This window comes from Geotrypetes seraphini, chromosome 11 (assembly GCF_902459505.1).
Source record: "Geotrypetes seraphini chromosome 11, aGeoSer1.1, whole genome shotgun sequence".
Taxonomy (NCBI): Eukaryota; Metazoa; Chordata; class Amphibia; order Gymnophiona; family Dermophiidae; genus Geotrypetes; species Geotrypetes seraphini.
The window spans coordinates 2,740,145-2,766,187 of record NC_047094.1 but is presented as its reverse complement, the minus strand read 5'-3'; the positions used below and the strand labels follow the sequence as shown (position 1 = coordinate 2,766,187).

Sequence of the window (26,043 nt, the reverse complement as noted above, 5' to 3'; positions counted from 1 at the left end):
GCTCAGGCACACTGGGGGTCATTTTGGCTGGACCTTTGCTCTCTAGTCTTACAGCTGGACCCAGCTGGGCTGGGGCTGTTAGGAACCGAGGAACGGCACGTGCCGGTCAAGGTTAAGGGTAAAACTTCAGCATTACAGGGATCTTTTCCCCACATATCACTGCACTATGGAGGGTGCCTAATGAGCGACGGAGGGGTAGCACATAAGAGTGGCCCCTTCCAGGAACAATTAAAATAATGATTCCATAAATGTAAGTATCTAAGGAGCTTTGCCACTGCTTGAATACAGCCCCCCCGCTAAGGTCATGGCAGATGTGTAGGGTCCACGGGCAATGTGAGTGTCTCGCTCTATTTCTTCTCTGTTCATCTGGAAAGGAGAGCAGCTGATTAATGCTGATGTGGGTATCACAGCTTTCTGCTTGATTAACCTTTAGGAGAGTGACTGCTCCACGCTTAGAATCTGGAAACAATCCTTTCACTTTGACATTGATGCATGTTCTTCGGGTCTCTTCTTCCCCAGCCGTCAAGACGTTCTCTGGCCACTGGAAGGCAGTTAAACAACCTCTACCTGTGCTATTGTCTGGGCATTAGTGACTGGAAGTCCTTTTTGTGTGTGTGTGTTAATGAATGCCTGTCAGCGGGCAGGGGGGTGCGGAAGTGCGCCCACTACCCTCACTATGCCACTGCCTGTCCACAGACCAGTGGTTCTGTAGAGGCTTAGAAAGACATGGGGTGGGGGAGCTAATATCAAGCTGTTTCCACATCTAAAGCCTGTTGTATATTTGGGAAACTGCTTCTGTGTCTAAACCATTTGTCCAGGGAAGTTAAAAACGTACCCATCTTAATGCACTATGCAGGGAAAATTCTGATGTGTGCATGTGTTCGGTACGCCCATGAAATTTACACCATTTTTGGAGCAGGTGTAAATTTTTACTTTGGCAGGATTGCCACTGCAGAACAGGGCACATTAGGGCCTTCTCATGTAGGTATCCAATTGAAAAAATGCACTTCGGTTGTGTGTTCTCTGAGATAATTAGCATCTTGTAAATGTCTTCACACCCTCAAATGCATCAAAGTAGGAGTTTGATTCACTGATCCACACAACATATGCTCTGCTTTCAACAATTATAGAAATATTCAAAAAGTGAAATTGAATACGAAACTAAACAGTCTGCATTGCATAAGTCTTCACACAGTCCTTTTTCATTAATAACAACCATAAAGCTTTTAGAATTTAATTATATTTTAAATTCACCAAAAAGCACAAATATTATCCAAACACATAATTAAGATAAAAGCAGAATCTGTGGTAAAATATGCATCTTATTAAGAAACATGGCTAAATGACCTCCCTCCCTCCCCCCCTTTGATCAAGCTGCGCTGGAGGGTTTTTAGCACGGGCCACAAAGTAAGTGCTCCGATGCTCCTACGAATTCTGTGAGCAGTGGAGTATTTACCCTAGTGCAGCTTAATAAAAGGGGCCCATTAGTTTTAAAAGCTTCCTCAAATGAAGATAACCAAGCTCTATTTTATCACATACATGCAAAAATATTTACCCTGTAAAGACCATCTTCTCTGCCTTCTGCCATACTGCAGACCCTCTTCAGTCTCCCCATTATTCACACTTTCTGATGTGCCCTTTTTGCCCCTCTGCATTTCTATATGAGGCTGCAATGTATCATGGGAGTTTGAGATTCTCTAGAATGAAGATGGCCGCCTTCCTGTTTACAGTTCATCTGTTCAGTGATCTTAAGCACATAAGAATAGCCTTACTGGGTCAGACCAATAGTCCATCAAGCCCAGTAGCCAATCCAGGTCATACGAAAGAGTTTTTATTAAACAAACCTCACCCAATAAGATAATACTGTAAACTGTTTCTCATTTGCATCTCTATAGAGCGCATTAGACCACGTGTGCTGTTTACATAACTTTGTGGTTATTTCTACAATTGAGGCCACAGAAAAGAGCATAACATTATGATGAAACCAGCAAGAGAGGTAGACAGGTGCAAACCCAAACAAAGCAATGACTGCTCCAATGGACTCAAATACTGTACTTCCAACATTATCCTTGTTTTCTAATTAGTTACCATGTGGGCAGCAACTGGTGAGATGGAAGAGACAGGCTGTCACTGCTAATGAGATCACAAGGGGAACAACATGGTGTAGCCCCCAATGTGCTCCTCCCCCCCCCCCCCCCCCCCCCCAAAGCCAGAAAGTTTCAAAGCTGCACAGGGAATCTTTCTGCCCACAGTCACCTTTACCGTAAGCCATATACTGTATATCTGCCAGCAGAGATTAATGATCCAACTTCAGTATCACAAAAAGCTGTACAGAATTATTTCTGTTTGTTTGAGATCTCATATATATGTGACGGAAGCTTGCAGTACCCACACCTGTGGTAGAGCGGTGGGTTGCAGTGTCCCGGCCTGTTTTGTCACTCTTCTCTGTTGGAGCAGCGTATGTGTTTTGTCTGTGTATAAAGGAAGCTTACACTGCTACCATCAGTGCAGCCCCTGTGCTGTAGGGACACTGTGTGTGTGGTGTATTTGTCCTGTAGTGAGACTGTATGTGTGACTTGCAATGCTGCTGCCCATGGAGGAGAGGGTTGCAGGATTCCATCTCCTATTCTGTGGATAATTGAGCCGGATGCTCTAAAATCACCATTAAAATGCTGCGGGTCACTGTGGTGCCAGTAAATTGTCCAATTTGAAAATGGCAATCAATGTTGAATCATTTTCGCATGCAAATGAATTTCACGGAGGTCCTGAAGCAGTCTCCTGCCGCTCATCTGTTCAGGGTAGGGAGTAGGTTTTTTGGTTTTTAGTTTTTATTATTATAATGGGCACAGAAGTTGTGCCCGTTAAAAAAAAAAAAAAAAAAAAAGGCATATCGGAACCTTTTCTCCCCAATGACTGCCACTCAACCCCTGAACTTTAAGAAAAAAAATTGGCATGACGGATGTTCACTCCCTCCTGCTTTGGCCACCTGGAACCCCACACCCTTGTGAGGATCGGCAAGAGAGATGCCCACTCCCTCCTGCCGGCAGACCCACCTCTTCAAAATGGCAGACCTTCCCCTTCCTGGTGCATCCTGGAATGCACTTGGAGAGGCTTAAGACTCTGATTGGCCCAGGTGCCTAAGGCCCCTCTTAAGTCAACTAGGGGGAGGAGTCTTAGGCACCTGGGCCAATCGGGGCATGCAATTTTGAAGAGGTGGGCCTGCTGGTAGGAGGGAGTTGGCATTCCTTTTGCTGGTTGACTAAATAAGGTACGGGGGGGAGTTAGAAGAGAGTGGGCATCCCTCCTGCCAAATTTTTATTTATTTTTTTTTAACTTTGGAGGTGGGGGAGATGGCCATTGTCGGGGGGGGGGAAGGTACTGACATTATTTCTTTTTATTATTATTATTTTTAATGGGGACAGATATTGGGCACGTGTAACACATGCATAACATCAGTGCCTATTAAATTTAAAAAAGCTGCTTTGGTGCTTTTTTAGTACTATTGACACCTCCAGACCTGTCGGAGATTTTGGAGCGTTAAAAACCAGCTCTTCATTTTGTGAATCATCTGGGCATCGATCAGAGCGCTCATTTTAATATTGATGAGCTTCTTGTAATCCATTTATATACGATTAGCAGAGGCTGCTAGAAACCAGGGAAAAGACCACGGTTTGCCATTTTGGACATCGATAGCTGAAATATTAAAAAAGGGGAAGGTTAACAAGACTAAGAATGTCATAATGCCCTTGTATCGCTCCATGGTGTGACCTCATCTGAGTATTGCGTCAATTCTGATCTCCTTATCTCAAGAAAGATATAGTGGCACTAGAAAAGATTCAAAGAAGAGCAGCCAAGATGATAAAGGAGATGGAACTCCTCTCGTATGAGGAAAGACTAAAAAGGTTAGGGTTCTTCAGCTTGGAAAAGAAACGGCTGAGGGGAGATATTGAAATCCTGAGTGGAGTAGAACGGGTACAGGTGGATCGATTTTTCACTCCTTCGAAAATTACAAAGACTAGGGGACACTCGATGAAGTTACAGGGAAATACTTTTAAAACCAATAGGAGAAAATATTTTTTACTCTGGAACACATTGCCAGAGGTTGTGGGAAGAGCAGATAGCGTAGCTGGTTTTAAGAAAGGTTTGGACAATTTCCTGGAGGAAAAGTCCATAGTCCGTTATTAAGACATGGAGGAAGCCACTGCATGGAATGTTGCTACTCCTTGGGTTTTGGGCAGGTACTAGGGACCTGGATTGGCCACCGTGAGAACGGGCTACTGGGCTTGATGGACCATTGGTCTGACCCAGCAAGGCTATTCTTATGTTTTAGTGTCGATCGTTAAAGGCAGGATGCGTTTTGAGCATATGGGCCTTTGTTTCTGGTGTCTGGCACCTTAAGTTTCTATGTGTGATCTGTGAGGAGTTTGGGGAAGGAACTCGCCTTATTCCATAACATGTCCATTTCTTAAAGTGCTGAATAGATTAATTATAGTTTTCTCAGAGTTGTATTCTCAGCCTACCAGCTGCGTTTTCAACATCACCACAGAGAATCTACATGAGAAAACGTTGCATTTAAACAAGAGCCATCGGACATTGCACTTTTTTCTTCACCGTAGCGAACTGTCCCTAAAATGTTTTACAAAACCCGCAGTTCCACCAAGCTTATGCCATCTAATTTCAGGCAGGTCCCTGGTAATAACTTTTTATTGATTGAGTCTTCTAACTATGTCGTTCTTTTCACTGTCTCAGCAAAAACGTAAGTTTCTAATAAATAAATATGCCAGGAGAGGACTGAGAAGCACTGACCCAATGGCTGAGTCCTAAGATGTAATGGTCCTGCTAAATATTCTGAATGTATGGACAGAGGTTAGAGAAGTTCAGAGGAGCTTAAAGATGATTAATAAAACAGGTGCTACTGAGAGAAAGTCACTTGTGGCTAAAGGGTATGTGGAACAGATGTGATGGGGGCACAGAAGGGTATCTAGGACCTAGTGACTATAAAGTTGCCTCTAAGAAAACAGTGGACAGAGGGAATGTGAGTTTCCTAAAGGAATTTCTTGGGTGCAGTTTCTCATTACCTCTAAACCCTGCACTCTGGTTTTACAAGAAGTGATGCATTTTTACTGTCTCAGACCATAACATATGGATCTGGAATGGCCGAGTTGCACCCCTACCAAACCTCCCCCCATCCTTGCTTACCCTTCACCACTGATGCCCATCTGTGCTTGACAAAATAACTTTACAGATCCTCCACAATAGTGACTTCAGTATTTAGACATCAGACACATTATTGGTGGAAAACCTGGTCTCAGCTTTGTTTATTGGGAAAAGGCAATTAATTAAACAATTAACAATGCAACCCCTCCCATGCTACAAACATGGTGCAATTAATTCTAGTCCCCTGGCCCTTCCAAATAACCACTCATCACCTGATGAGTCAAGAACCCTGTAGCTCAGGATTACCACAGCTGCAACAACCCAAAGTCCTAGCACACCTTCGACCTGGGGGTGGGTGGGAGGGAAAGTCGCCTCCAAGGCGCAGGAAAGAAGACCGTGCCTCAGAGGTAAGGGTTTTTCTATCCCCCTAACCATGATTCTCTGCTCGTCCCTCACTGTCGGGAAGTTGTTTCCCCTCAAGCTTGTCCGCCGCCACCTTAACCCTGCCTAGCCCTTCCTCAAAGCCCTACCAGGTCTCCATGGGTGACTAACTCAGGCCATCTGACCCATTGTTAAGGTTACACATCGAGACCCGCTCTCGGGCTCTTTATTACTGATGAGACAGTGTTAGAAAACTCTTTCAGATCCCAAACTGGTGTGAGAAGACCCATCCTCTGTCCTAATCTGTGGCTCCTATGTGACTTCTCTGCATGATGCATCAAAAGATAAGATTGGACAGATTACCAGACAGCAATAGCTGTGAAAAATTAAAAACATGCACTCTCTTCTCTAAACAAATGCATGTTAAATTATATAGTAAAATGGAGAACGGGAAGGAGAGAGGCTAAATTATAGGACACATTGTAGGCAGGGAGAGGAAGTCCTGTAGTCTGCATTGTATTTAGATGGAGAAAGAAGGGTGTGGGGGGGGGGGGGTAACTTCTGTCCTGGAGTAGGAGCTGACTGTTTCCATTTGGAAGACTTTACACAGCTCATTTGGTGTGAAATGAAGGTGTTATAAACAAGTGGGCCATATGGGAATATTTTTCAGTCGTCTTGAAAGCCACAAAAAAAGTGATGAAAAGTTAAACACCTTTTCATTTTAAAGTGCTTAATTATGTACAATTTTCACTTATAACTAGTCAGTGTGAAAAAATGCATGCAAGATCTAAAACAGGGGTGCCCATACTTTTTGGGCTTGCAAGCTATTTTTAAAATGACCAAGTCAAAATGATCTACCAACAATAACATTTTTTAAAAGCACACTGTACGCAGAGAAAATGTTAATTATCATTTATATTCCGGGGTTTTTTCAAAGAGGTCAAGGCAGATGACTTTATGCAATGTCACCTCAGTAACAACTATACAAAAATAGACAAATATACCCCCTCCCTTTTTACTAATCCACGATAGCGGTTTTTAATGCAGGGAGCTGCGCTGAATGTTCCTCGCGGCTCTCAACGCTCATAGGTTACCTGCGCTAAAAATCACTATTGCGGTTTAGTAAAAGGGGGCTATAGCGCAAAATATAGACAGCAGATATAAATTCTCAAACTGGACACATTTTGATCACTAAATTGAAAATGAAATCATTTTTCCTATCTTTGTTGTCTGGTGATTTCATGAATCTCTGGTTGCACTTTCCTCTTCTGACTGTGCATCCAATATTTCTTCCCTTCTTTCAGCCTCCTGTATGCTTCCCCTCCTCCAGACCTCATTCCCTCCCCCAACTTTTTCTTCCTCTCTCCCTGCCCCCCTCACCTTTCTTTCTTTCTCCCTGCCCCCCTTCTTTCTTTCTGTCTCCTTGTCCCCTTTCTTTCTGTCTTTCTCTCTCCATGCCATAAGAACAAAATTCCCTTATAAACTAAAGGGCCATATACGGTACTTTAAACAATAAGAAAATGAAAAATTGCTTAATTCAACTCAAGTCCTCTTACATTATTTGAGATCCAAGAAATAATTGTAGCGAGACATAAGAAATGATAAACTCAAAAGATTTAGCTAGCTAACGGAGAAAGAGTATCGCATTCCTAACTAAAGAGCTTTAAGTTTTTTCCTTCTCCAGGAAAGTTGTTAATTGAAAAGGCTCACAGAAAACATATTTGAGTATTTGATAATATACAGTTCACTTGCATAGATGTCTCAAAAAGAATGTAGCTCCCATCGAAATAACTCCATGTTGTAAAAGAAGAAATTCTCTCCTCCGTCTTTGGGTTTCCCAGGAATTCTTTATGTTTATTCTTAAAGAAAAGTCTCAGAATCCAGGACTTGTCAGGGCTATTAATGTTGCAGGAGTCGCCATATCTTGATCCAGTGTTTCCAATAAAGTTCAGATGTTCATTGGTTCTTGAGGAATATTTTGCTGATTATCCTGAGCTTTATTCGGCAAGTAATAAACTTGCAAAATTGGAGGTAAAGATTCTTCAGAGACCCCTAATATTTCTTTTAGATATCTTTTGATCATATCCCTAGGTGTTATAGTGGTAACCCTGGGAAAATTGGCCAGCCTCAGGTTATTGTTCTGGGAATAGTTCTCCAACATTTCAAGTTTCCTCCGAAGACTTCTATTATCCTTGAGTAGGGTCTCCTGCACTTATTTAAATGTCACTAATTCTTGTTCAAATTTTCCCCCATTAATTTTGAAAAAACAACTTCAGTCTTCAGGTTATTTATTTCTTGAGAATGTTCTTTAAGTTTTTTTTTCTATAATTTGAAATTGTGGATTTATAGCTTTACCCATCTTGGCTACTAAGTCCCATATAGATTCCAGAGTTATTACGGGGGGCTTATCTATACGAAATTGTAAAGGCATTGTAACAGTCCGCTCACCCACTTGTTGGTCTTCCACACCGTTGTCCTTCTGGGTTTATCCATCCCCCAATGATGTATCAGGCTCAGTCTCCAGGCCTTCCCGTGGAACTGGGAAGCCCATCTCCAAGCTCCCAGTTATTACCTCCTTTGCCTCAGAGGAAAGGGACAGCTCAGCTACTAGAGTTGCCCCCTCCTGCGGGGAGCTGGTGGTCCAAGGCTGCGGGGGTGATGCGTTCATGTCGGGGCTCAAGGTGGTATCTGGTCCCAGGGAGACTTCTTTAGTCCAGCTTCTCCCCAACATCATCGCAGCACTCTGCATGCGCCTTACGAGGTCCTCAATGTTGCCGAGAGAAGCTGCTTCAGCGCGCCTTGAGGCACCGGCCACACTTCGGCCTCTTCTCTTCAGCATTGCGCCAAAGCATCTGGTACAAAACCATTTAAGTAAGTGGGGGAACTCTCCAGCGCATCTCACTCAGATGTCCTAGCCCGTGACCATCTTGGATCTCGCCAGTGATGATTCTTAAGAAGAGCAATGGCATGGTCATAGCAACGTGGATGCTGCATCTAGCACCCAATGTGCAAATTAATTCAATAATGAGCTCATAACTACCAAAACTTAGCTCTTGAGGTTAGTTGGCATGTACATCTGGTTCTGTGCTGTCCTGCATGGGGCCTAACTACTAACTCAAAAGAGGGTGTGGCCATGGGCATGTCAAAGGTGTTGCAAAATAATTGTGCGAATAGTTACAGAATACAGCCTCGGTGCACCTAACTTGGGTGCCAGCATTTTCAGCAGCTGGAAGTCTGCCACCTTCATTTAGGCACAGGAATCGGCAGGAAGCACTTTTCTACAAAGAGTGTGCGCCCATTTTTGAATGCCCTTTGTAGAATTTTCCCCAATAGCTTAAGGAACTGGGCAAGTGAAGCAAATCTCAATGTCACTGGTTGATGTAGTCAAGCAAATTTTTTTTTTTTTAATAAAAGCTTTTTATTTATAGAAGAAAAATAGAAAACAGCATCAAATAGGTACAAAACTGGTGAAAAGTACAGCCAGTGAAAAACAAGCAAATATAAAGAGAACCCCACCCCACCCCCACACATCCCATAGCCCAAACCACAGATAAGCAATCTCTTCCAACAAAATAAAGGCTAAAGTCGCTAATGCTCTCCCCCCAACCCAGAGAGACACACGCACTCCCCGCCCATCTCCAGCCCTACTACAGGAAACCTACACAGAGCTCACCCGGAAATTTCTCTATATATATGCATGCCCATGTTGTTTGCCATGCTGCAGACGCTGATCCACCAACTGCCAAGTGAGAGGCGCTGACCGGTTCAAGGTCGAAGCCAGAACCAACCTAGTGGCTGTGAAAACCAGCTTGCAGAACAGGGATTCTCCCCATTCGTGTAATAACAGCACATGTTTTAAAATTTTTAATTTGTTACATATTGCCTGCAACCTGAAAGCTATCAAAGCAGTGTACATTCAGGTACAGAAGGTATTTTTCTGTCCCTGGAGGACTCACAGTCTAGGTTTGTCCCTGAGGCAATAAAGGAAATCACCAGGACCAGCTGGTTTACACCCTAAAGTTCTGAAACAACTCGGACATGAAATTGCTCTTGTACTGTGGATATTCTGTAATCTATCACTACAAGCTGGCACCATGCCTGAAGACCAGAAGGTGGTAATTGTAAGACCAGTTTTTAAAAAGGGCTCCAGGGGTGATCTGAGAACTACAGATCAGTGAGCCAGATATTGGTGGCAGACAAAATAATGAAGCTATTAAGAACAAATTCACTGAACAAATGAATAGACATGCATTAATGGGGAAGAGCCAATGGAAATGCAGTCATGCTGTAATGATCTATAGCATGTTTTCAAGATGCAGATAAAGATGTGGATGGAGGAGAGACCATCGGAACAGCGTGTCTAGACTTTCAGAAAGTATTTCACAAAATCACTCATATAAGACTCCTGAGAAAATTAAAAGCCATAGGATAGGAGACAAAATAATAGATGGGAGAAAGAGATTTGGACGATGAAATCAGTGGAGACAGAAAACAGTAGAATGCCCCGGATCAATATTGACCTGGAAAAGACAGGAAAGAATGAGATGGTCAGATTCGAAGATGACCCATTATTCCAAATTGTCAGCATGCAGATGAAAAGTTCATATGGGGGGGGGGGTCCCTTCCCCCACCACCACATTAAAAGATCCCTTTGTTGATGAGGATGCCAAGCCAAAGATGTCTCTAACATGAGTCCCATCTACTACCAGAGCAGCATTCAAGTCTGCAGTGTAGTTCAGCCACTGTCATTAGCACTCGCTGAAGAGAGCCGGCATTGGCAGCTGAATCCCACCTGCTGATTTAAGTGCAGAAGACGACTTTGCATCCCTTAAAGCAGCGGGAACCAAGGCCCCCCCCCTCACCACCGCCATGGCTATGCCACTGATAGACCAGGGAAACTGAAGGTCTAAGTTATAAGGTGTTCTCTGCATGTACCAATGTACTTCACTAGTCCACAGGATGCTCGCAGCGCACTTATAAGTGCATGCTCTTATGCACACAATTGTATAAGGGCCCTTTTCTGCAGGAAAAACCTGCACTACATGCACAAATGCTTTGTGAAATCTCCAAACATCCCCAGAAGCTAATCTCCCACCTTCAGCATTTATTAAATGTTACATCTCTACATTCAATTGAACAGACTCTCGAAACCCTCCTTATTTATAGAAGCTCTTTTGTAAATAGATGAAGCTATTGAGTACTAGGAGATGCTGGATGCAGAGTGTGTGATTTTATTTGTTTTTATTGTTTAATGAAGAATGTTCCATGTCTATTTTATGATCTATGAGGGCAAATCAAAAGTGAAAGGCAATCGTTAAATTGCATGATAACACTTGGCAGCCACGAGATCAGAAATAGTGTGCAGCAGTGCGTTTTCTTTAGTCAGAGGGAGCGAAACCTGAAGAAATTCACTGTCAGATATTAACTCAGTATGGTCATAGTACCGTGAATCAATGAAAGGTTTAAAGTAGGAAGAACAGGTGTAACTGACGAAGGTCATTCTGGTCGTCCATCAACACTGCGCACACAAGATGCCTTGATTAAGAAGATCAACAGATAACAGTGCCTCAATTGGCTGCAAATTTGGATATCAGCTATGAATCTGCATGTGCCATAATGCATGATAACTTGATAAGCGTTTAATCAAATTCTAATAAAACTTGGATACAAGAAAGTCTGCACATAATGGGTTTGCAAACAGCTTACTGATCTGCACAAGCAACAGCGTGTGGAGGTTGCAACCCAGTTTCTGAGATGGTCTGAAGAGGATTCTGGAGAGAACTGTCGCTGGCAACGAGACATGGGTGCATCACTGTGACCCAGAGAGCAAAAGATAAAGCATAAGAACGTGACCAATCCAGGTCAAAACCCAAAGAGTAACAACATTCCATGCTACTGATCCAGGGCAAGTAGTGGCTGTCCCCATGTCTTTCTCAATAACAGACTATGGACTTTTCCTCCAGGAAATTGTCCAAACCCGTCTTAAAACCAGCTACGCTATCTGTTCTTACAACAACCTCTGGCAACGCGTTCCAGAGCTTAACTATTCTGAGTGAAAAAATATTTCCTCCTATTGGTTTTAAAAGTATTTCCCTGTAACTTCATCGAATGTCCCTAGTCTTTGTAATTTTTGACAAGAGTGAAAAATCGATCCACTTGTACCCGTTCTACTCCACTCAGGATTTTGTAGACTTCAATTATATCTCCCCTCAGCAGTCTCTTTTCCAAACTGAAGAGTTCCATCCCCTTTACCATCTTGGTCGCTCTTCTTTAAACCTTTTCTAGCGCCACTATATCTTTCTTGAGATAAGGAGACCAGAATTGAACGCAATACTCCAGATGAGGTCGCACCATGGAGCAATACAGAGGCATTATAACATGAAGAAGTAAAGGAAGCGGTGCTCACCTGGGAGCTTCGGCAATAGCCGAAAAACATCTTCTCTGCAGGAATGACAACAAATGCATCGTCTTGCGTGGGGACTGTGTAGAAAAGTAATATGTTCAGTTGCTCACAATTAGTTCTATTAAAGCCGTTAAATGGAGTTTGCTTTTACTTTTTGATTTACCCTCATATGATGTGTTTTTGGAACCCACTTAGGTTTAAGCGGGAAATAAGTTTTTAAAATAAATACATAAATACCACAGGCAGCCAATAAAAGTGCTCCAAAAAGGTAACTGCCAGAAAAACCACATCTTTCCTCATGAAAGGAAGTGGAAAAGCCTTCCTTCTCTTTTTTTTTTTTTTTAATGGTAGTTTTTTTTAATTTGCTTTGTCCTAACATCAAATTGAAGACAGATTATGGAAGAAAAAAAATAAAACATGCTTTCAGGTCACCAACATAAACTTATGCAAAAATGAATACAAACAAAAAAATATTCACATTATTTAATCATAAAAAGTCAGGTCACTGGTTTCAAAGAGATGGAGTCAAAAAATGTTTGAAGTTAGTGCAGTAAAACGATATCACCTTTTATTTTTATCAGACTAACTTGGCGACATCACAACTTGGTCCATCTAATGGAGTCCTGCTGCAGGCTGAGATCTGAGAAAACCAAGGTTCAAATTACACCCCTGCCAGGGCAGGATTAATTCTTTGAGGGCCCCTAGGCACACAAGTATATTGGGCCCCCCTGGCCCTGCCCCGCCCCCTGCCCCACTCAAAACCCCAAAACAAACTCAGCAAGTACTTCAATTTGTACTATCAGAATTGGTGGCATAGCCATGAGAGGGGGCTGGGGCTCTCACTTTGAGCTTAGGCCCCCTCAAAATGAACAGCAGGTGGGAATCCCCAAGCCTCACCAGCTGATGACCAGCTCCTCAGGTCCAGAGACCAGAACTTTCCAAGTTCTGCAGCTTGCAGCAGAATTTCAGAGCTGCTTCTGCCTCCCCACCTCCTTTGGCTTTCATGCATGCATGAAAGCAGTGGCAGCTTGAGGATAGGCCACTAGTTGCAAAGCTTGGAGATTTTTGGTTGCTAGACTGGAGGAGAAGATCTTTAGTTGGCAGGGTTTGGGGATCTCCATCAGCTCAAGTATTTATATTTTGCATTCAGGTGGGGAGAAATTTGGTGCCCATCCACCCATTTTGGGATCCAGCCCCCCCAATAAAAAAACAAATAGTTGTGTGGCTATGCCACTGAATAGAATACAAGTATATTGTTTCCCAAAGCCAACATATTCTAGTTCATAAATCCAAAATAAAACTTTTTTCTATCTTGTCTGAACATTTTGCTTTTCCATCATCTTGGTCCCAGTTTCTCTTTCTGCTTTTTCTACTACTTCTCTTTCCAGTGTCTGCTGTCCATTTTCTTCTCCTCTTCTCTCTTGTTCCATTCTCTCACTATGCCTGTCTCCAACATATTGATTTTGCCCTTTCAGCTTTCCTCCCTTTTATCTTTACTGCCTCTGTCCACTTAGTCTCACCTTCTTTTTAAATTTTCAGCTACTTATCAATTTTTCACTTCCTCTCATTCTGTAGCTCTCCAATTTCCCATCTCACTCCTTTCCCAGTTCCTATTTCCTTCTATCTACTCCCATTACCACATTTCAACCACTGTATTCAGTGCTTTTTTCATCTTATCATCTGCTTTTTGACCTCTTCCCTGTGGCTTACCACTTCCAGAAGCACCCTCCCTCTATCATCAAGCTATATAAACTAAACTAAACCTTATATATATTCCTGTTTCTTTCTCTCCTTCCTCTAGCATCTTCTTATCCCATCTCTCTTCCCTCCTATGGGTCCATCTTTCATCCTCTCTCCCCATGGGCCAACATCTCTCCCTCTCTTTTCTGTTCTTCTTGATGCTGAACAATAGGTGGGAGGGAGAGATCTAACACTTCTATCTTCCTCTCTCCTTACCCTCCTTCCATCCCCAAGTCCAATTCTCTCCCTTTGTCTTCTCATTTGCCCTCCCATGCCATATCTCTCCTTTTCCAACTATCCTATCCTCCTATTCTATATATCTCCCTCCCTCTACACCACTACCAGGTCCACCATCTCTGCCTTTCTCTTTCCAACTGTCTTCCCTTCAAGTATCTCATTTCCCTTTTCTTCACAGCACCCCATGTCCAACTACTCTCTTTTTCTCTCCCTCCACAACATTGCTCATCATCTCTTTCTTTAGTACCCTCTGTTCCTGGCTCTATGATTTCTTCCCCTTTATGCCCCACCTCCAGTCAGGGGGGGGGCCCAATGAAGGAGGGCATCAACATTGTTTTTCCAAACGGCGATGGGCCCCTCCAGCATCGATCGGCAATGCGGCCCCTCCCCCCTGATCGGCAATGCGGGCCCCACCCCGATCAGCAACACAGGCTCCCCCCCCCCCCCATCAACGGAAAGTAAGACAAGCAAGCAACGTGGGTAAGAAAGGCAACAGGAACTGTAATTTTGTAAGCGGTGCTGCTTGCCCAAAGCTTCCCTCTGATGCAGCTTCCTGTTTCTGCCTGGGCGCATGGTGGGGTGGGATGGGGCAGGGAGCCCAGTGTACTTGTATGCCTAGGGGCCCTCGATGAATTAATCCTGTCCTGCCTCCAGTCTAGCATGTCTTTGAAATCCATTCCCCATTCTACTTAAAAAAAACACAAAAAACAGTCCACGGGCATAGTAACATAGTAGATGATGGCAGATGAAGACCTGAATGGTCCATCCAGTCTGCCCAACCAGATTCAATTTTTTTTTTTTTTTTTCTTCTTCTTAGCTATTTCTGGGCAAGAATCCAAAGCTTTGTCCGGTACTGTTCTTAGGTTCCAACTACTGAAGTCTCCGTCAAAGCTCACTCCAGTCCATCTACATCCTCCCAGCCATTGAAGCCCTGCCCAGCCCATCCTCCACCAAACGGCCATATACAGACACAGACTGTGCAAGTATGCCCAGTACTGGCCTTAGTTCTTCAATATTTACTATTGTTTTCTGATTCTAGATCCTCTGTGTTTATCCCTTGCTTTTTTTAACTCCATCACCATTTTTCTCTCCACCATCTCTCTTGGGAGCGCATTCCAGGAATCCACCACCCTCTCCGTAAAGAAGAATTTCTTTACATTGCTCATGAGTCTCCCACCCCTTAGCCTCAAATTATGCCCTCTGGTTTTACCATTTTCCTTTCTCTTACAAAGATTTTGTTCTACATTAATACCTGTCAAGTACTTGAACGTCTGAATCATATCTCCTTTCCTCTAGGGTATACATATTCAGGGTTTCCAGAGACTTCGTGGCTTGGCACATCCTCCCTCTTCTCCTCCGTTCGCATCCATTTTTGTCACAGGGAAATGTCGACTGCAGCAGTGACTCTGAAATGCAGCCTCCCTTCATTCTTTCCTTGTGCCATGGTCCACCCAGGCTGAAAATGGAAATTGCATCAAGGGCAGACCGCGGCACAAGGAAAGCACGGAGGGAGGTCGTGTTTCAGAGTCACTGCCGCAGCCAACATTCCCCTGCAACAAAAATGGATGTGAGTGGAGGTGAAGGCGATGTTGGACCTGCATGCTTAAAATGGGTGAGGATATGGCAGCCCACAGGGGCCCTCCAGAGCCTTGGGCCCAGGGCAGCTGCTCTGTTGCCCTCCCCTTAAAATGGCTCTAAAGCACCATACCGGCAGGACCCCCTGACGTTTTTGGGCCCAAAGCATGTGCCTACTGGGCCTACCCTTTAATCCGGCTCTGACCCCTGCCACTGATATGCCTCGTTAACTCAAGCACAGATTTGGACAGTCTGTCTTCTGGGACAAGGAAGTAACTCCTGAGCCTGAATGTAATGTCCCCTGAGCTCAGGTCAAAAAATCGTAAATCCAAATATCTCCTGAAAGTGATTCCAAAGTAAATGCAAGGGAGGAATGACATTTGGTTATCACAAGTGAAATACTGATAGATGTTTGACCTATGACATGCAAGAATTTACTATCGGTGTTAAGAGGAGAAAACCTTTATGAGGTTGGGCTGAAGTTATTGAAATGCAGCAGCAGCAAAATGTCTTTCGTGTACTGCTTTTCAGTAAATGCCAAGCTTCACTTTGCTGCCAGCGGAACTGTAAGTGTTGGCATCGTTTGGAGGGAACGTGACCTCCTGGGGTCCTCGCTAACTCTGACACATTCTAATGTTAATTTGATTCATGAATCTGCAGACAGGATGTGATATAGATGGACTTTGTGTCTTGATAATGCCACAATGGCTGCCCTTTAATGTTTGTTGACCTGGAAGATCAGTTCAAATGCTCTCATTTTACATGTGAGCTGGCAGCACAAAAAAAGAAAGAGCCCTGCCCAGGGTCACCCAGTGAGGCGGTGGTGAATTGGTGTCTTAAACCCAAATCCCAGGCATTTCAGATCCAATAACGCTTCCATCTCTACCTTCTGCTGATGGTGTCCTTCAGCTTTCTCTACTCTGCCCCCACCCCCACTGTTGTGGTTGATGGTAACATAACATAACTTTATTCTTCTATAATGCCATAGTCAGATGACTTCTAGGTGGTTCACACTGAAGAGAGCTGGACAATCAGCGAATTACAAAATGCAGATGGTGAAAGTACAACATATTACTCAAGAAATAGACAGGATGAAAATAGTGTGACTTCTGTTTAGGAGATAAATCTGTCGAACAGTAGAGTTTAAATTTCTTTCCGAAAGGTGCCGTAAGTCAGTCTAGTTCTATTGATGTAGTTACCTAGCCAAGACTGCTGTTTGCTTGCTTGAAACATGAAAGACCTATCCAAAAAGGACTTATATTTACAACCAGTGATCATTGGGTATACAAATAAGTTACGATTTCTGGTTGTCCTTGTAGGGCTGTATAGCATGAAATGAGGTAGAAGATAGGTAGGAGCTAGTCCCCAAGCCTGCTGGAAACAAATGCAGGAAAACTTACAGATTATTTGCGCCTCCATTGGCAACCATTGCAAGAGGAGTGTGGACTTTAGAAAAGTATAAAAAGCCTATCTCTTCACCTGACTCCTCAGGACAAGCTAGCATTCAGACTGTTACTCCCAAACCACTGTATTCTTAATAGATGTCCAACTGACATACTTCAGGCTCCAAGTGTCTGCTAATCCAGAACAATTGAACTAGACTCTATTGCCTTGTTGTTAATCGTTATGTGTCTTGTTTGCTAACTGTTATGTATGTTACCTTGTAACCCGTTCTAGGCTCCTTGGGGAGGATGAGATATAAATCAAATTATATAATGTGAAAGCTGCAACTGGCAAGCATTTGCAAGGAAATCCAGATCCCAGCTCTGTGTTATATGTTACACTACTACTACTGTGTTTCCCCGAAAATAAGACCTACCCCAAAAATAAGCCCTAGTCTGCCAGTGGCAGCAGCACTCCCCCCGCTACCCTTCCATCTCTCCCACCCATCCGAACCCCAACCGCGAGACCTAAATACAATACTTTAAAACAAACCACATCATCGGCAGCACAGGCCCCATGGTAGCTTTCTCACGCCGGGACGTTCCTCTGCCGTGTTGCTGATGACATCATCAGCAATACGGAAGGGGAACGCCCAGGTGTGAGAAAGCCACGATGGAGCCTGTGCTGCCGACGATGCGGTTTGTTATAAAGTACTGTATTTCAGTCTCGCAGTTGGGGTTCGGCTGGGTGGGAGAGTTGAAAGGGTCAGCAGGGAGAGGGGGGTGCGCGACGATTGCGGCAGCGGGGGGAGATGGGAGGGATTAAGGGATGGGAAGAAGGGAATGATATAAGCTGCAAGGGTTCTGCACAGGGGGATGGGAGGGAGGGGAGAGGGATAGATACTGCAAAAAGGGATGGGTGAGGGGGAGGAAAGATGCTACACATGTGGGGGAGAGAAAGGAAATAGGAAGAATTGGGGTGGAGGAGAGGAAGGGAGAGATAATCATTGTACATGAAAAAAAATAAGACCTAGTGCCTTTTTTGTGCCCAAAATTAATATTAATTATTTCTATAGCGCTACCAGATGTACACTACACCCACAGCACTTCAAGATACAGCTTTTCAAATAGAATTGCTGTTCAAACACACAAAAAAACATCAGGAATTATGATGATTCTGTGTAATCTCCAGTCAGTCTCTTTAGCATCTGCTGCTTACATTCAAATCCCAGGTTCTGGAGCTTTGGTTCGCTGGGTACCAGGAAGACAGTACACGATGTATATTTTTATAAATAAAATCTACCATGGACACTTTATACCATGAGGTGAATCACGTTATCTCCCTGTGCCTCTGTTTTAAAAATTGGATATTAAAATCAGCTACAGTAAAGTTTGGCTAGTATTTCGAGAAACTCAAATATGAGGTAATATTGAAAGGTTCTATATGTCAAGTGGAATTAAAAAAAAAATAGTGGAGAAGAAAGACCTTGGTCGAAAAATGCTTTCCATAGTTTGAAGCATCTCTATCATCAGTCATAAAGAGAAGAAGAACAAAAAAAGCACTAGATAAATCCAAGCAGAAACTTTCATGAAAAATATTTAATGATTTTACCTTCTAACAATAAAAGAATTCAAAAACTTGGTTAGTGCTACAATCAGTCCCATATATAGAAGAGTAAAATCCAAAAATGTGAAACGCCACTTTACAATATTCAGTCCTGAAATAGTAGGCAGACCCTCCATCAGCAATGTGGAAGCAGCACTGAGAGGAGAAAGTGAAAGTCCCCCTGACACAGTGTATCTTGAAACAGGCAACTTAGTTGGCCTCTGAAATATGCTATAAGACCATAAGACTAGCCTTACTGGGTCAGACCAATGGTCCATTAGTAGCCCGTTCTCACGGTGGCCAATCCAGGTCCCTAGTACCTGGCCAAAACCCAAGGAGTAGCAACATTCCAGCTCTCAAAGATTAGTAAGATTCCGGAACCCCAAATAGGAGCAACATTCCATGCAGAATCCCCAGAGAGTAGCAAGATTCCGGAACCCCAAATAGGAGCAACATTCCATGCAGAATCCCCAAAGAGTAGCAAGATTCCAGAACCCCAAATAGGAGCAACATTCCATGCAGAATCCCCAAAGAGTAGCAAGATTCCGGAACCCCAAATAGGAGCAACATTCCATGCAGAATCCCCAAAGAGTAGCAAGATTCCGGAACCCCAAATAGGAGCAACATTCCATGCAGAATCCCCAGAGAGTAGCAAGATTCCGGAACCCCAAATAGGAGCAACATTCCACGCAGAATCCCCAAAGAGTAGCAAGATTCCGGAACCCCAAATAGGAGCAACATTCCATGCAGAATCCCCAAAGAGTAGCAAGATTCTGGAACCCCCAAATAGGAGCAACATTCCATGCAGAATCCCCAAAGAGTAGAAAGATTCCAGAATCCCTAGAGTAGCAACATTCCATGCTACCGATCCAAGGCAAGCAGTGGCTTCCCCCCATGTCTTTCTCAATAACAGACTATGGACTTTTCCTCCAGGAACTTGTCCAAACCTTTCTTAAAACCAGCTAAGCTGTCTGCTCATACCACATCCTCTGGCAACGCGTTCCAGAGCTTAACTATTCTCTGAGTGAAAAAAATATTTCCTTCTATTGGTTTTAAAAGTATTTCCCTGTAACTTCGAGTGTGCCCTAGTCTTTGTAATTTTTGACGGAGTGAAAAATTGATCCACTTGTACCTGTTCTACTCCACTCAGGATTTTGTAGACTTAAGTCATATCTCCCCTCAGCCAGCTCTTTTCCAAGCTGAAGAGCCCTAACATTTTTAGTCTTCCCTCATACGAGAGGAGTTCCATTCCCTTTATCATCTTGGTCGTTCTTCTTTGAACCTTTTCTTTCTTGAGATAAGGAGATCAGAATTGAACACCATACTCCAGGTGAGATTGCAAGGGCATTATAACATTCTTAGTCTTGTTAACCATCCTTTTTAAAATAATTCCTAGTATCTTGTTTGCTTTCTTGGCCGCCGCCACACATTGGGTGGAAGGTTTATTGTAGTGATCCTTTTCTTGGGCACAAACCTCCAAGGAGGACCCTAGCATCCGGTAATTGTGATTCGAGTTATTCTTCACAATATGCATCATTTTGCATTTGTCCACATTAAATTTCATCTGCCACTTGGACGCCCAATCTTCCAATTTCCTAAAGTCTGCCTGCAATTTTTCACAATCTGCATGTGTTTTAACAACTTTGAACAGTTTAGTGTCAACTGCAAATTTAATCTCCTCACTCATCGTTCCAATTTCCAGATCATTTATAAATAAGTTAAATAGCACTGGTCCCAGTAGAGATCCTTGTGGCACTCCACTGTTTACTCTCCTCCATTGAGAAAAATGACCATTTAACCCTATCCTCTGTTTTCTATTCGATAACCAATTCCTAATCCACAACTGAACTTTGCCACCTATCCATGACACTTTATTTTACTCAGGAGCCTCTCGTAAGGAACTTTATCAAAAGCTTTCTGAAAATCTATATACACTACATCAACTGTCTCACCTTTACCCACATGTTCATTTACACCTGCAAAGTCATTAAGCAAATTGGTAAGGCAAGATCTCCCTTGGCTGATCCCATGCTGACTCAGTCTCATTAAATCATGTATATCTACGTGTTCCACAATTTTATTTTTTATAATTCTTTCCACCATTTTGCCCAGCAGTGAAGTCAGGCTTACTAGTCTGTAATTTCCCGGATCTCCACTGGAACCCTTTTTAAAAATCTGCCTAACATTGGCCACCCTCCAATCTTCAAGTACTACAGACAATTTAAGTACTCTTTTTGAAGGTCTAGTTTTCAGGGTATGCAAGCTGAGTATTCATGAGATCTGTCTGCATATTATGCAAAGCTATCTGTGACTGGACACACTGCTGAAGATTGAAGGCTAGACTTTGTGTCACCAGACAGTAGAAATGCTGCCAAATGATTGGTGGGTGGTGTCGATGAAGGAGCCTAGTAGGTGAGGTGCTTGCAGCAAAAGGCAGGTGTCCACCAGACACCACTGCCCAGAGAGAGGAATTAACCAGCTCCTTTACTATTGATTTCCAGGGAAGTGAGGTCCGTCTATCCTTCAGACAGGAGAGAAAAAGTCGCCTCATGGTTAGAGCAGCCAGGAAGCCAGAGCTCGAATCCCCTGCAGTGTCACTAAACTCCTAAATTTAGCGGTATAGAAAGTGGGTGACAAGAGGGTCGGTAAAATTTAGGAGTCTAGCACTGATTTGTAGGACTAGGTTCATCAATTAGGCTCATATATCTAGGCAAATGAATGGCAGGCTCAAATTTTAAGCGCCAAAATCAAGATGAATTTTCCGCTGAAATCTTAGAGCTCCTTTTACAAAGCCGCAGTAACAATTCGGTTCCTATGGGCATTGGGACTTAGTAAAAGGAGCCTTTTGGTTCCTAAGTGTCGAGAATGTAACTTACCTTCATCTACAACTGAAAAAGGTGTGAGCTAAACCAAATTCCTAGGGGCCTCTCCGCAGTTTTGAGAAAAACGCAAGCTGTGCTGTTTGCATCTGCTCTGCAAGAGTCTGCCCTGCTTCATCGCATGTCTCACCGCAGCAGCTCAGAAGGGCACATTTAGTTTAAAAATTCATACACCGCCTAAACCTAGGACATAACTCACAGAACTTCAGCATTTCTTTCACTGCAGGAGGGACTAGATTTGCTTGCAGTATCTGCATGTCATGCTTTTCTCTGTCTTCTATCTCTTCTTTTGAGCTGTCCCCAGAACTCTTTTTCCATTTTTGTTCTGTTCTCCACCCACCATAAGGTTTTTGTTTTCCTTCTCATAGTGTGGCCGAAATGCTGAGAACTTCGACCGATTTTTCACCCGCCATCCTCCAGTGTTAACACCTCCTGACCAGGAAGTCATCAACAACATTGACCAGTCAGAATTCGAGGGATTTTCCTTTGTTAACTCTGAGTTTTTTAAAACTGAAGTCAAGAGCTAAAGCCGTTGCACAAGTCTCATTCCCTCCATTCATCGTTCGCTGGCAGGTGTGTAATGATGTCCTTGTGATACCTGCACTGAAAATCCGGTGTGCATACAGATGGGGCTTCTGGCTGGTACTAGAGTGACCATATTTTGGGGCTGTTGTGGTGCTTGGAGAGGGTAAGAGCAGATTTTTAAAGCATTAGGATGCGTCTGAGGAGCACAGCTCTGCATGGCCACTTCCCTTACTTGCACAGTTTTCACTCCCCCTGGAAAAGGGATTTTATACCTCTCTAGCTTTCAAGTAAGTACATTCTCCAGTGATGTCAAAGATACCTCTTAGATGTGGGGAATCGAAGTAAGCAATAATGAGGCTTCCACTGTTGGCTGAATGTTTTTCTGCACACAAATGTCCTCTAGAGCAGCACTTTACAAATTCTGCAGCCATGACCCCAAATTGTGTAGCCTTAGTGTTTGACCCCCCTCAGACGGTACAGAACAGTGATGTCCAGAAGTTCTGCTCCAGAGAAAAGGTTTTGTTATTTTTCCAAAAACGTTTACAGAACCAAAATGGAACTGTTCTTTAATGAGAACTTCAATGTTAGCTGTTCAATATGGCACAGAAATTTGAGTTTAACTTCTGTCTCATTTCTATTTCCTTGGTTTTGCATGTACATGGCACAGAGCGCTGTGCCATGTAGAGTCCTGCATCAGTCCAGGAGACTCCGAGAGCAGGGCAGGCTTCCGTCCAATCCCATCCCACCAAACACAGTTTCCACAAGTAACACGTCCTCTAGTGAGCTTGGAACTTGAGGCTCCACCAAGGACCATTTCACATCTGCTCACGCTTTGACACAGCATCACTTATGATCACTTGTAAATGCAACCATTTTTGTTCTGCATCTTTCAGGCCTCTTCAGGTGAACCCACTGCAGGGGTCTGTTAACTGGTGGTACACAACTTCTTTCTTTTACTGTGAAGTGTCTCTTTGGTGCAGATGGAAACTGGAGTCCAAAGTTCAGATATGTTGTGTCTCAAGTCAACATCTTTTGAGCAGTAGGATCAAGGAGAGAGAGACATGCTGAACTCTGAGCTCGTCTATGGTAGACAAACCTGGAAAAGAAGTTCACACAGTGCCCATTTCACCAGAGAAAGGGGCTTTAATGGTGATCAAGGAGAAGGCTAGGCATTATGTTTGGTTCTAAACAGAAATAAAAGAAGCGCCAATGTCCCTTAATATGAAGGTTTTTTCCTGCTTCTCATCCTGGTGTTCCTGAGAGGTGTTCCATTGCTCTGGGGGGGTCAGTCTTTTCACTGCTGCTGCAGGCCTAACTTGTGACTGAATTCCTGTGGTGTAGGGATCAGGCTGGAGAGGGGGCAGACGTACAGCTCATCAGTGTTGAGATGGTGAGAACCTCTTTGAATGCCTTGAAATACCAGGTCACTCTAGTAAACACCAGACCCCCCACGGCATGTTTTCCACCAGCTCATGTCACTTTCTTTTCCTTTTTTCTAATGCCAAAACTTTAAATTTACTTTATGTCTCCTTTACATAAGAAGTGTCAAAAATTGTTTCACAAGGCTATAAGAAGGACTTGATTACATTTTTGGGTAAACAGTATTGTGAGCTGTGAATAAAGCGGTAAAGATGTTTTGTGTTGCGTCGTATTCTTTGATTCATTCTGTGGGTCTTTTGACGTCTCATTTCTGCTGGGAGGAGAGCGTTAGTGAGTTCAAGTGTCAGGCTGGCTGCCTTTGGCTCTCTCCTTTAAGTTTTCATATCCATTGCTGAAATAGAAAGACCTCAGATGCAAAGAAGAAGGAAATGTCAAGCAGAACTCCAACCACTTCTCACATTTCCCCACTATTTCAGTTGTTAAACCCTAAAAGGTTCTTGAGCACAGTACATACATGAGGTACCTTTTTACTGAACTAGCTAATAACTTCCTGTGAATTTGAGAGATCTTTGCTGCCTTCATCAGGTTAGTTCAGTTGCAAGTGTATGGGGAAAGAGATTGAGACTTGTAGACTGCCTTTTTGTTTTGCTTTAAAGCATGTTCCCTATCTGTCCCGCTGGACTCACAATCTATCTAACATACCTGGGGCAGTGGAAGATTAAGTGACTTGCCCAGGGTCAAAAGGATTTGAATCCACAGGGGGAGAAGGGAACTGGGGTGATAGATCAGAATGAGTCTTTGGTAGTAGATGAGGCAGCCAGCATTCCTCTTACTTGCATTTACTTCATAGGTGTGATCAGTTTATTTTCACACGTCCTACATGTGGGGAGATTCGAGTTCTTTGGTCATTTATTCAGCCATTTGGACTGGGCCGATGTTCCTCCGCATCATCCAAACGTCATTTCCACCTTCTGCTGATGGTGTCCTTCAGCTTTCTCAGTTCTGCCCCCACCCCCACTGTTGTGGTTTAACGGTACAACCTCATTATTACTAGATCTGCATCAGTGTTTTAGTATTTATGTGACTGATATGTTACCTGCCTAGAAGAGCCATAAAAAAGCAGCTATAGATGAAATAATAAAGTGCTTGTTAGTCCACTTACAGCATCTGTGACCTTTATTTCTATGTAGAAAACGAAAAGAAACTGCAGATGTAAGAACATAAGAAGTTGCCTCCGCTGAGGCAGACCAGAGGTCCATCTCGCCCAGCGGTCCGCTCCTGCGGCGGCCCATCAGGCCCATTGCCTGATCAGTGGTCCCTGGCTATTCCTATAACTTCCTATAATTTGCCCAGAGCATGGTTCACCTAAGTGTGAAACCTGGACCCAACGCGGTCTGTGTTTCAAAAAACACTTCTTCCTCAGGGGTCCAAGATCTTCTGTATCTCAAAATGAATGAACCACATGGGTTGCCCAGAGAATGGATCACCTAAGTGTGAAACCTGGACTTCTTCCTCAGGGGTTGCAACAATGTGTTTCAGGCTTGAAGGGCACTGAAAAAATCCTGTGACTCACGGAGACTGAATCATCACAGGATTTTTTGGTGCCGTTCAAGCCCTAAACATATTGTTGCAACCCCTGAGGAAGAAGTCCAGGTTTCACACTTAGGTGATCCATTCTCTGGGCAACAAATTTTTATTGACTCTAATAAAGTTTCAGCATCTTGTACATCACATCTGCAGTTTCTTTGGGTTTCTGCTGTTCGACAATCACTGCAGAATTGTTGGATTGTTTCGCTTTATTTTGATGTAGCATTGAACTTCAGCTTATGTAGAACATTGAGATGAAAGCCAAGACATTCACAATTGCCCTGGTCTTTTACTGCTCTCCACATATGCAGCCTTGTACTCGCCCTGGATTATTGATCCTCCCCCAAATACTCCTTCAAATCATGACAACTGCTTTACCCCCTTCCAACAAAGATCTCAGGCAGCCACCCCCCCTAACATAGAGCCTCATGACTTTCCCTCCCCCAGGTGTCTAGTGGTAACAGGAGTGATCCTCAGTCGCTTCTACCCATTCTGGCACTGCATTCAAAATGGCGGTGGCCAACCTCTAGCATTAATGTTGCATACTACTGCAAAGGTCAGTCTGCCAGACCTTTGCAGTAGACTTGATTTCTTTGTCCAGAGCTGGGGTAGGGGGGGTCTGAGATTTGGCTATGAGGATACACCTGCCCCCTTCTACTGCCATTTATGCCTGCCTTGATGCGGATGTAAAGATCGACATATAAACCTTTAGATCTCCACGTGTATTCCCTTCAAAAATGGGGAATAGTTGTGATAATGAACAGCTTACCAAACCATACCTCATCTGTGCCAACACTACTCCCCCCCTAAAATCTGTAAATTGCAGCTTCCTAAAATACTTCTTTGCATGCAAAGACAATCTACAGATGTAAAAGCTGCTATTTCGATGTGGTGATGCTTCTAATATGACAACCTAAGTGAATTAACAATTCACTCTTCTTAAACATGTAAGAAGAGGGAAAATGACATTGGATCCAGGGATAATTGTGACATCCCTGGAGGTGACTTTGCAGAAAGCCAGCATTCTACTTCTACTCTTATTAAAAGCAAGAGATCTTGGCCTAGATTCACTAAACGCTCTGATTGTGTAATGATGGTCACCAAACCAGTTTGACTGGTTTAGCAACTAATCAAATTTGCCAACCCAATGTTTAAAATGGCTCACCATGTGGTTTTCCGTACATTCTCCAA

At 43.4% G+C, this 26,043-nt stretch overlaps 1 protein-coding gene across 2 annotated transcripts in view; it reads left to right on the top strand.

Moving 5' to 3' along the window:
* Positions 1 to 23,520, top strand: part of PRKCB (protein kinase C beta) — a 209,194-nt gene extending 185,674 nt beyond the window's left edge. For both annotated transcript variants that reach the window (XM_033914500.1, XM_033914499.1), the window contains one exon: positions 21,729 to 23,520. In XM_033914500.1, the coding sequence (XP_033770391.1) occupies positions 21,729 to 21,887 (159 nt within the window). In that variant the 3' untranslated portion in view covers positions 21,888 to 23,520. The remainder of the gene's footprint in view (positions 1 to 21,728) is intronic.
* The last annotated feature ends 2,523 nt before the right edge of the window (positions 23,521 to 26,043 follow it).